The 13,202-nt window shown below is 34.1% G+C and overlaps 1 protein-coding gene across 1 annotated transcript; it reads left to right on the top strand.

Annotated features, from left to right (window-relative positions):
* Positions 1 to 455: 455 nt before the first annotated feature.
* On the top strand, positions 456 to 11,275 carry LOC123661063 (CD209 antigen-like). The gene is made up of 7 exons (XM_045596076.1): positions 456 to 516; positions 988 to 1,039; positions 1,648 to 1,712; positions 5,289 to 5,410; positions 8,427 to 8,559; positions 10,379 to 10,439; positions 11,150 to 11,275. The coding sequence occupies exons 2-7, from the start codon at positions 1,026 to 1,028 to the stop codon at positions 11,259 to 11,261; spliced, it is 507 nt and encodes a 168-aa protein (XP_045452032.1). The 5' UTR covers positions 456 to 516; positions 988 to 1,025; the 3' UTR covers positions 11,262 to 11,275.
* Positions 11,276 to 13,202: the final 1,927 nt, after the last annotated feature.

The raw sequence follows: 13,202 nt of genomic DNA on the forward strand, positions 1-13,202 counted from the left end.
TACAAATACAATACAAATATGTACTTTTTATTGTTCACTAACAAGGAATTAATTTAATTCGAAAGAAAAATATAAACATGTACAAAAGGCGGTCTTATCGCTAAAAGTACGATCTCTTCCAGACAACCTCTAGCATGGAAAGGAAATAATTAGGTAGACGGCATGGAGGTGTACATACATATAAAAAGAAATGTAAACTATGCATTTGATCATGTCATGATCTTCAGCAAAGTGCATGAGCCCACAAAGGTTTCTGAGTTGGTAAAACCAAAAAATAAATTTAAAAAAAAGCGTAGCAACGCGCGCAGCGTACAGCTAGTATATATATAAGAATAATATATAAAATATATAAAAATACAAATATACATAGACAGAAGAGGTCACATAATAAGAACACGTATATTGAAGTAACTTTGTCAAATATTATTGGTGCCAACTGCCAAGCTAAAGCGTGCAGTACCGTTAGGTTAACGATGGACGCGCAGTTCCAAAGGAGACGTTGCCCTTGCTACACAGGTAGGCAATTTTTAATTATTATAAATATTTATTTACAATAAGGGCCTGTTTCACCTGGAAAGTTTATCCTGCACATAAGTATCAATACATTTTTACAGCAGGGGGTACAATAGAACATTAGGACCTGTTTCGCCACAATTAATAATCTATATTTTTTGGATACACAATTATAATATGGAATCCCAGAGAAATTTAGGAGAACCTTCATAAATCGTAGTGACGACCACGCGTTAGTTCATTTTTTTCTTCTACCTACGTTGTATTACTTGTCGATGTAATTGAAATTGGTTTTTTTCATTTGCTAGCAAACAAATATAGGTTTTTTAGGTTATTGAATTGTATTATTAAAGTAAATTAAGTAAACGATACTTTATTCATCATTATAATCATTATAATGTTGTCACAAACTGTGATACACCAGACTGGTTGTCACGTTTTATTTAAAATAATGTAAATATTTGTGTTTTATAGGATAATCAATATTAATAATTTGCCGGTCTTCAAACAAGATGGTAAACTTAAGGTAAGTTGACGTTAGATAATATTCATTCAAACTAAATAAATAACGACATACCATTTTTTAATTATTTTACTAGACTTAAGATTTATTAACCCTTAAAAAGTTTCAAATTTATACAGAATCGAGTTCTAAAAATGACAAATTAATTTATATTTTTGTACCACTAAAAATTATACATTTATTTCGAAATTTTAGGATATTAGGTACGTTAAAAATATTGTAACAACAGAACTAAATAAAAAAATACCAAAATTTAATGTGTAAAAATTAAAATAAAAACAGAGTCAAGAAAAAAATCTCACAATTTTAATCTCTAACACTCTTCTCTCTAGCTTATTTCATGGATAAGCTTTTTTTAGTAAAAATATCAAAAAAAATTCAAAATTTATACTTTGGGAAAAAAATCTTGAAAATAACTTCAACCGCATTGATCCTAAAAACACAGAACTTCCTAACTTCTTACATCTTAACTTTACGTCCTTTCTAAATTCGGATTCACTGCGACACGATACAACATTATCTGGCAACACAACTCCCGCCAAAGTTAACAACATCGTAATGCCAAGAAATAAAACAAAATATCTGACATAACGAGCGTCGTCTGATTGCAGAGGTCGAGCCGCGATTGTCACATACTTTATTGCACTGCCCTGCATCCGATGCGCTGCGCCTGACGGTAAGTGCTGTACACATAACATTTAACTTTATAAATAAATAAATATTTACAACATACACACACGGCCATCTGTTCCTAAAGTAAGCAAGTTAATGCTTGTGTTATAGGTTACAGCCGACTGGTATAGCTACATACATATTTTTTTTTTCCGATAAACATGCATATAAATAATACTTATACAAATAAATATATGGTATATGTCACCCTGACTCGGGGTGGGAATCGAACGTAAGCAACTTATTGCTTGTGTTACAGGCAACAGCCGACTGCCATAATATTGTTTTTGATAAATATACATAGAAATATTACATTTATAAATATATAAATACAAATATTACACCCAGACTCAGCCGGGAATCGAACTTGCATCCCGCGGCACAGAAAGCAGGGCCACTACCAATTGCGCCAACGAGCTAGTCAAACAGCATAATTTATAAAGATCTTAGATACCACAGAAAAACCAATACTAGCCAATTACAATGGCTAATTAAAACGGGAATTTCGCAAAGATTCCAAATATATATCATTGTGAAATTTAGACAAAAACAAACAAGTATAATAAATGCTCAGTAATCAATTACTTGATTAATTGTTATTGATATTTTAATGTTACAATCGGAGGAGATTATTGATTCGTCCTAGGAACAGTTTCACTGATCGGAAGAAGGGTATCTTGCTGATAAAGTATAAAGTATCAAAGAGATTTTACAAAACAGCCGCTAAGATACTGTTTTAACAACAACATTTAATTTCACAGTTTGCACATAGCAAAATCTGACAGGTAGAATTTGATAATAAAATACGCGAACCAAGGATACATGCCTTACCATACTTGATTATATTTTACATCTGGCTGTCCTTATCTGGACAAGACCGGATCCTGATAGAGCTTGCCGGGTCTGGCATGTCTCATTCTATCCTGATCCGGTCCAGATACATGATCTGGTAGAGCCTTTTTTCTATACGGTATAACATTTTTCTTTAGTAATCATTGTACACAATAACACACCCAGATCTTAGTTCTCTTTTCTGCCACTGGCTGCGCTAGCATTAGGACGTATCGATGACATTATTATTTATTACATGTAAACATGCGTAGGCTCACGAATGTTAAATTTGATTAATTTAAATATAAAATATTCATTTATTTATATAAAATTAGTAGTCCTAGGCTGTCAATAGCAACAAAACTTCGGATCGGAACAACGGATTTAAACGTGTACTTCTTGAAAAATGGCGCGCTCTACTGTCAAAAATTCTGTCCCTTAAATTGAGACCAAGCGTTCAACATTACGTTCGGACTCTTGGATCTCTATTTCGTGGTAAAACAGAAAAAACTATTACGTCAGCCATACGTCAGTTAACTATCTGAAACCTTATCAGTAACTAGTGAAACAGGCTCTTAATCTCACAATTCCCGTAAATTATCAAGAAATATTACAGTCCATTACTTATACTTAATTTAAGTATTGTTTTACCAGATTTGTCATTCAGTTAATTGACTTGGTCGAACGCTAATACCAATCTATATAAATAAAAATGAATGTTGCTAAGCACATAACTCGAGAATTGCTCGACCTATTCGGCTAATTTATTTTTTTGTAAGTTCTTTAAAGCCCACGGTAGGTTTTAATACAAAAAAGAAACTAACTTTTGACAGAACGAAGTCTGTCCCGGCTAGTAATAAATATTAATGGCATTGCAAACAAAATAATTAAACAAATTTTAATATACTTCACGATTCAGCCTGTTATATCCCACTGTTGGACACAAGCTCCTTTGCCCATATAGGAGAAGTATTGGCGCTTAACGCTGCAAACTTGCGATCGTCGGTGTTTAGGCGCCGATGACACGGCACACGGAACATTACACCAGAGCGGTCGTCTTAATTCAATATTCATAATAACGATAAACAATCATATATATTAATACGCTAAGGTTGAAATTGCCTCCCTTTTTAGACAAAGACCTCACAATTACTCCACATAAATTATATATCATTTGATAGATGATTGCTTGCTCTACCGGTATACACTATTAAAAAATTATTACTGTTTTTGTTTTTGTAAATTAATTAATTATTAAAATAAAATATATGACGGCTTTAATTTTGAAACAACGTCAACTGATTGCTCGTCGGTAAATTTTTTGTTGGGCATAGGCCTCTTTCCCCATTTAGAAGAAGGATCAGAGCTTAATCTGGGATAAGAGGCCTATGCCCAACAGTAGGATATTACAGGCTGAAGTGAAATTTTTTGTTCAATTTCAAATCAACTCACACGTAAAAATACTTTTTTGTAATTTTGTAAAGTGATTATTTTTATTATAGTTATTTAGTGCGAATTATTCGCACGGTTATAGCTAATTTTATTTATTAGCTAAGCGTCGAAGTGACCATTTTCAACTCTTTAAAATTATTATAATAAACACACAGGATAATTTTTTTTTCGGACGGTACTGTTCGCATCAAGCGCTAAAGTGAACAAAACTAGTGATTTTAAAGTATACGGTGCGCATCATAGTTTAGCCTTCGTTTTACTGCCAGTCGTAAGAACATTTTATACCGGTATAAAAAGTCTTATTCAGTACATACTAAATGACTTTAGAGTCAACTTACTTTACAATAAACTATTTGAGAATTTGAAATAAGTTTTCATGTTTTTGGAAGATTTTGTACTCATTTTTATGGCAATAACATTTGCAAGTTACCGGAATTCAAGAAAAAGGTTTATACACTCTCTTGAAAATTTCCATATATAGCCTCTTAGAGAAAATCTGAGAAAACCGTACATTGGATACGAATCAAGCATAGCAGGTACCTACAATAGTATGGAGGATGATGAGAATTTCTAATTCAAGGTCCACCGCGAATCCCTTTTATCATCTTGTAGTACGAAATTTACTAGGGAGCACATCATAACCTAATTGTAGAGTTGTCTTTTCGGAGGTTACTCCATAAGAATCGATTTTCACATAAGGCCCCGGTATGAAAAAAATATTAGGAGTAAAATCTACTTAACGAATGACCTCGTTACGTTTAGCGTAACGCCATCTATCGGCACACAATAGGGTTCCAATTGATGGCGTAATGACGTTTTCTAATAACGCCGTGTTAGATAGATAGCGTCATTTGATTCGTTTATTTACCTTTTGATATAGTATTAATCTTTTTGTTAGACTAGTAAGCCTTTTTTGTGTTTATTTAGACAGTCGATCTGAAGGAGTAAATTCCAGTCGTGCGTTAGAGTTGACACTTTTTCTAAAACTAGGTCTGCAAACAAACGTACGGCTCTCCTGATGTTAAGCGATTACCGTAGCTTTTAGACGCTTGCAACATTAGAACTTTGCAAGCGCGTTGCCGACCTTATCCCCAATCCCATGAGCTATGGTCGCCTTACCTACCACAGGAACTTAACAATATTTCAAAGAAATATTATTTAGCTGTGATCTGCTGTAAGTTCGAGATACTACCCCAGTCGAGCTGCATTAGATTTTGAGCAGTATATTTCCTGCTGTGCGCTACCTCAGTTAGAGTTGATTTCTACAGTTTCATTTATTACATCTTGTTATTTCCAGGTTACGTTATAGACAATTCAACGAATATTGGTTATAAACTGTTTTACGAGGCTCAGACATGGCCGGTAGCGAGAGATAAGTGTGAAGATGATGGCGCTAAATTAGCTGTTCCTAAAAGCATGGTGAGACGGTGTTTTATATATATATGACGTAGCTCATTGAAATCCAAGATTGTATGTATATATATGTGAGCAAACTTTACACTTAATATATATATATTTACGAATTATAGGTAATAACCGACTGATATGGTTATTTTTTTTTATGAGTATACGTAGAAAAAATATATATGTTACCGGCCAAACCCGATTTCAGGACAAACTAGTTTTGCCTAGGCTAAACTAGTTCTTCCTATACGTGTTAGGATTAACTAGTATAACCTAGGCATAACTAGTTTGTCCTTAACCCGATTGGATAAACCAGTTTAGGCTAGACCAAACTAATTTGTCCTAAGTCCGATAGGATAGACCAGTTTAGGCCAGGCCAAACTAGTTGATCCTGATATAAATACGCACACTTTAGGATAAACTGGTATGGCCTAGTCTAAACATTATAGTATATCAAGAAAGTCAAAATAAATGAATAAAGTGAACAAAATACTCTGTAATTGAAAAAATAATTATTTTTATTAAAACCATAATGATTCGTCGTTAATATGGATAATTGGTAATACAAACAATCATACTATAACAAATAATAAGTGTTTTTTAATAGAAGCAATAATCATATCTCAATTATTAAAATTGTTATTTATTTTTATATGGTTTACTTTGGTGGCACTTAGAATTGCAGAGTATGAGTGCCTTCTTGCACTGGCATCTGTTTGTGGAACAGTTTTTGTAGCAGCTGCACCTAACAAAACCTTGGCCTGATCCAACTGAATGTTTCGTAGCTGCAGTCCTTAACAATATTTCAGAGCCTTGGTTTACATCTGTTACCTCTAAAAAAGTTTGATTGCAAATGCCGAATTCTGATCTGAAAAAATAAAGTAAAAACATATTAGGTACTTTAAAATATCATTAATGCTTCAGAAAGATAGATAAGTAATTAAGTAACAAAAAAATAAAACCTGCAATATTGATTCGTCATTTTTCTGAAGAATAACTCCAATAATGTTTCTGAGATCACCTTTGCCTTTGTCAACATCTGGAATCGGTACAGTCACATTATCTTCAATGTTGGCAGGTGGATGAGACTTGTCAGAAGTAGCTTTCATTTTCTTAGCGTGTTTCACAAGATTTTCTCCTGCAGTTGTTCTAGCTTTATGAATGTCATTTTCAGATGAAGAAACTTTTTCTCGATTACTAACTTCGACAACGTTATCATTTCTATCTTCTGTTAGGTTAACATTACGATCATCTTTTATTACCTTCCTTAAATCATCTTCATCTTGAATATCATTTATGATTTCTTGCGGCAAAGGGGAAGTCGAAAGTCCTACTCTGGGTTCTATTCCAAATAATGCCTTGTATGGTGATTATTTTATCCCTGAATGGTAGGCGCGGTTTTTCATGAATTGAACGTATCTCAAACCTTCTGACCATTTCGTTGAAACGTTGTCATTCATCCAAGACCCTATCATATTCTCAATATCTTGATTGGCACGTTCAACTGAGCCCTGGCTTTGACTATGTCTGGCAAGCTCACTTATAACATTATTTACAAATTCCCTACCGTTATCAGATTGAAGAATGCACGGCATTCCTATAGTTAGAAATATATCATTCAAATGGTAAACCACCTCTGCGCCCTCTTACATTGTAGGGCGCGAAGCAGAACAAATTTTGTTAGATGGTCTTGGTAAACCATAATAAATTTAAAATTTCCATCTGGTTGTGTCTGAAAATCAATCAGATCTACCTGGCACCTACTATTCATTTCCGAATGAAGAATGGGCTTAGAGACTAATCCTCTTTTCTTCTTTGTTTTATTTTGATGACAGACACAACACATATATAAATACAAGCTTATCATTTCTTTTGTGATATTGGCATATTTTTTTGATGTTTCGGCTAACATCCTGTCCCGAAATTTTTTTTAGACTGTTTAGACTAGGCCATACCAGTTTATCCTAAAGTGTGCGTATTTATATCAGGATCAACTAGTTTGGCCTGGCCTAAACTGGTCTATCCTATCGGTCTTAGGACAAATTAGTTTGGACTAGCCTAAACTGGTTTATCCTATCGGGTTAAGGACAAACTAGTTTTGCCTAGGTTATACTAGTTAATCCTAACACGTATAGGAAGAACTAGTTTAGCCTAGGCAAAACTACTTTGTCCTGAAATCGGGTTTGGCCGGTAACATATATATAAATAAAAAAATTCACCCAACTAAATTACACCTAAACTCAAGCAGAAATCGAATCCACACCCCACAGAGCAGAAAGCAGGGCCACAACAAACATTGACAAAGGGCTAGTCAAGAAAAATGTATTATATAGAAGAATTTAGTTATACTCGTAGTGTGGTTGGCAGGTTGACGAGTTTTTTTTGAACTTATTAAAATTAAACAAGACATATGTGAGAGACATGTCTTCCCGCGTCCTGCGTTCCTACATACTTTTGCTGTAAGACCTTGAAGTACAACCACGATATCTTTGTAGATACTGTGTGGCTACGGTACTAAAGAATATAGCCACCCCCTCTTTTCCCGTGGGTGTCGTAAGAGGCGACTAAGGGATAAAACAGTTCCGCTACCACCTTGGAACTTAAAAAACCGACCGGTGGCGGGATAACCATCTATCTACTGGCTTTGAAATACACAGGCCGAAGACGGGCAGCAGCGTCTTCGGTGCGACAAAGCCAGCCCTGCGGTCACCAACCCGCCTGCCCAGCGTGGTGACTATGAGCAAAACACATGAGTTCACGTTATTTTTGGCGTAAGCTTGTGGAGGCCTATGTCCTGCAGTGGAGACTGTATAGGCTGTAATGATGATGATGATAATGATCTTTAAGTAAACTTACACTGTATAAATATTATTCCTACATATTACTTTTTTTTTCAAATCCTATTCATTGGTGAAACTTGTCAGTATATTTATTCCTTTATAAATTTCGTTGTAAGCAAAATACTTTGGTAAGATCAAAATGTTTTCACACTACAAAATTTTATTTAACGTCTTTCAATGTTCATCAACAGGACGAGTTCTTATTTATGAGGAAAATAGTCAGAAAGATGCATTACTCCAGCATAGTTGGCAGTAGCTATAAGATCCTCGTGTGGCTGGGTATTAATAACTTGGACGACTACAGAGTTTGGAAAAATATTGATGGTAAGAACTGACCGATTTATCAATCGAATTTTGTGAAGGCTTTTGAAAAGTGGGATAGACAAGTAAGCTACGATAGCCATGTTCTCGGCGTTTGTGTTTATATTATGTGTATTTATAGGGTAGGGTGGACTGCGATAGGCTGAAGTGTATAGGGTAGGGGATAGAGGTTTTATTGTACTGAAAGGTGATGAATTTGAAGCGTATATATTTTTTTACAGACTTCAAAGTAGGATGAGGTTCAAAATTCGACTCCATTTTTATGTTTGTTATCTCAAACCTTTTTACTTCGTGTACCAATTCTGATAATTCTTTTTTAATCAAAATGTGGTGCTTGTCGTGTGGTTACAATTAAATTTGATTGAAATTTAACAAGTACTTTTTGAGTTATCACGTATAATGAGTATTATTTAACTATTTTTTTCGTCAACCTGCATTGTATTACTTTTCGATGTGATTACAGTTTGTAATTTTTTTTCGTTTGCGAACAAACACAACTATTATCAAATTATAAACATGGCCATGTGTTCAAGAATATTTTGCAAATCAAATGCCAGTACTTAACTGCAAACATTTATTTGATTTAAATAAGGATTACACATTAAGCAGGTACGATTCAGAGACACATTCAACCAACTCAGATTTAAAAAAAATCAAATCTAAAAGCAGAAAAAAAGCAATGAATATCATTCTCATTGAAACGACATTAGCTTTGATTCGGATAATCTTCAGAATGCTTTCACTGTAAAAAAAATCCTCGTTTTATTTTTAAGAATGATGGCTTTTTGATTAACGATTATGTCTGGTTACACCATAGACGACCCGCACGACAGCGCTGACTGCACGGAAATTCGGATCCCGTGATAAGCGTTATTTAATAGGGGAGTGTTTAAGGTTTGACGTTCATATGACAAATAGCGCTTTAAAGCGCTTTTATAGCAATTTTAATTGTGACTTTTATAAATACCTTAACGGCTGTTTCACCATTTGCGGATAACGCTATTTGACGGATGACGATACAAATAGACTTTGACAGCGGGAGGTAGGATAGGCCAGTAGGAACTAAGTTTTGATCCTTCTTCCACATGGGGAAGGCCTATGCCCCCTAGTAGTGGGATATTACAGGCTGAAGCGATATTCTTGAAGCTATAGTTTAATGAAACGCAAGTATCAAAATCCATTTTAATATCGGCGCTGCAGGTGTTGGACGATTTATCCCAATTATGGCTTTCGGATTAATATTTTATCGCGTAACTTTCCTTAATATATTACAGTTTAATGTTAAATCACAGTTCCAATTACGACTTACGTAATTAAAAACCTTCTATATCTATATAATTGTGTTTGCAGGCAAACGAAATAAAACCGACTTCAATTATATCGACAAGTAATACAACGTACTCGTAGGTAGATGAAAAAATAGTCAAGTAAATACGCATTATCAAAGATTACTCCAAAAGTTGTGATCAGATCTCGATGAAATTTAAATGTAACTATACATGATAAACATCGGCTTTCGATTTAATTAAAAATTATCAAAATCGGTACACCCAGTAAAAAGTTATGCGGATTTTCGAGTTTTCCTCGATTTCTCTGGGATCCCATCATCAGATACTGGTTTCCTTATCATAATACTACACTTAGGATATCTCCTTTATAACAAAAAAGAATTATCAAAAACGGGTCATAAACGACGATACATAAAAAAATATATATACGGTCGAGTTGAGTCACCTCCTTCTTTTTTTGAAGTTGGTTAAAAATGATTAAAATTTTGTTTTTTATGAGATAATATTTTTGAGCTAAATTTTATTATTTTCAGGTGAAAATATAGAAGACACGGGATTCGCCTTTTGGTCGACTGGAAATGGTGAAGGCTACAGGTAAAACTTTTTTTTTCATTGTTAGGACAGATATTGCCAATATTTTAGTAAATTAATTCTAATGAGCAAAAAGTATAATGCAAGTAGGCAAGCCGCTGTAGACTATATAAGAATCCCTTACAGTTATGAGATCCATAGTTTTTTTTTGGAATTGGAAATCTACAAAGACAATCCAGCTACACCTTTGTGACTCCCAGGAACGACCACTCCTCTCAAAAGATAACCTTGTCCCGAAGATCTCGACCCATTCTTCAACCTTTTAATCGAAATCCTGTGTTGTTGAAGCTTTTTGGTTATGGAATTCATTAGCGCTCACTACAAAACGTGCACACTAATTAAATTCTTAAAAAAAAACTTATTAAGTTGTCATTATTATTATTTATATTAATGTAAAATTTGATTTTAATGTTGTCTTTTTGTTTCCCTTCGTTTTAGTTACTCGTTTTTTATATACATGTATGCTTCTTTGTATGTACGTATACTATATTTCAGATATATATTATTGAATTGCATTTTTTTTTTGTATATTTTTCGCCCCACCCCACACTTTCTATACCAGTCATCTGCCCAAAGCTTGCCCGGAAGAAATCGCTGCATTATCAATAAGGCCGTCTGTTGCAACTGATACAATTATATTAATTACAAATGTAATTCTGTTTTTATAATTAATATTTCTGTACAAAAGTATAAACAAATTCATTTATTTTCAGCGATGCACCAGAAGAACCGCATTGTGCGGGTTTAGACGCCGTGAGCTGGCTGCGAGATTTCTGGTGTCATCTGGCTGAGCCGTACTTGTGTCAAAAAGATTTTAAAAAATAAACACATGATACCCTCTAAATGTGTATTTTTGTATTGGAATAAAATTTCTTTACGCATGCTAGACTTGCGGAGTAAGCTGGTAAATGCGTGACGAGAGTGTTACGAAAAATGTGATCAGGTGAGGCGAACGCAAGTTGAGAGGGAGACATAAGTTAGTGAAGAATACTTTAATCGTGTGGTCTCAGGCAAACTCGTTTTTTTTTTAAATTGTACATTGGAACCTTTTACCTGGCGAAAAAAGTTTAAGCATGTGCTAGAAATTTGTAACATTAAAGTTGATTTAATTTAGAAATACCATCTTGACTGATCACACCACTTTTGAGATAGAGAATGACCAGCTACTCAAATCTCCCCAACACCTCGTTCCTCCTCTCTGTCCCTCCCCTACGACCAACATCGCTTAGTGTTTCACATTACAGTCTTAAGTAAATTAAAATAAAGACAAATAATAATACACGTCTAGATTTATCATCAATCGGTACGCATCACTTATTCATACAAACTAATACACACAAACTCACACATGCACACCCGCGCACAAGCGCACACGCACCCGCAGCTGCATCCGCATGCGCACGCGTACGCCGAACCTGTACAATAAAACTGTGAGCCTGTTATTTGCTATAAGTTTATAATTATTTTCTGTGTAAATAAATAAATAAAATTTATTTAGATTTTTTTTTTCAATATTATACATAATTACAATTAACAATTTACAGAACTAAATATTTACAGATAGTTACGGTATAAATCATATCCGAAAAAGAATGGTTCCAAGAATGCTGGCGGGATTTCCCCGTTGAATCGCTATGCCAGATATCTGGGAAAAAATGCACCAGCTCTAGTCGTGCCTCCAAGCAACCAGCCCTAGTGGTGACTATGAGACGAGGAATTAAATCTTTAAAAAAAAATTGCAAAAAAAATATTACAATTGAAAAACTAGACTTTTGCCACATAAATGTATTAGTGGAATTTATCCCAACAATTCAAAAATATATTCTGTATAGCTTTCAATGTAATCAATTTAGTAGTTCATAATGATAGATCATTAAAAACACGCATAAGTTTCAAACTTATTCTAACCGATCATAATTATACTTAATAAATTAAGTATAATTAAAGTTTTTTTGAAAACAGTTTAAGAGAAAGCGTTACCTGAAACAGGGGTTTATAAGATGAGTGCTTGATACAATATGATTGAATTAAAACTTTAGCCGAGATCTTCCCGACTTTGAATACGGCTTTGCCACTTATATAGCGGCTTTACATAATCTCCGAAGAGATTTCAAGTTATATGCGGATTTATACTATTTGATTTTATTACTTTTTTGCTTTTGAATATGATTTTGATGGCCGCGTAAAGTGGTGAGAAACTTTCCATAAACTGTTAGCTCGGATATAAGTTTTTTTCGTGCGTGTTTTAGGTTTCAACATAGAGTGGGAACTGTTGGGCACCGCGCTAATGAGTAACAATCGCTATCAGAGTTCCTAGTGCGAGTTTTATTCACAGAAACATGAGAGAAACGCGTTTATACGTGAAGATTATTTTGTATGGGAATTTAAACACTGCAGCCTAGACGATAAAGAATAGTATACGATACAATCGATACAGAGTCATCTAGCGACAAACGCGAGAACTAGGTTGAAATGCCGAATTTCCCATATAAAATGAAGTTAAAATTTACGCCCGTTATTGCGAGACGGATTAAACAAAACATTGCACAAAGCACTTTGAAGTGACTGACTTAAAGTTAATTCCATTTTGATACCTGTAATAGAAAAAAAGTTTCAACTGGATATTTTTTAGTCATAGTGACATCTGTTGTTGAATATTGGAACTTAATTGTAATTGCTTGTTGTAGCGACACCTATGTGTTTTCTTGCATACATTGAAAAAAATATTTCGCACAAAAACTGTAACATCAAGAGAATTTAATAATA

This window comes from Melitaea cinxia, chromosome 16 (assembly GCF_905220565.1).
Source record: "Melitaea cinxia chromosome 16, ilMelCinx1.1, whole genome shotgun sequence".
In the NCBI taxonomy this organism is placed as follows: Eukaryota; Metazoa; Arthropoda; class Insecta; order Lepidoptera; family Nymphalidae; genus Melitaea; species Melitaea cinxia.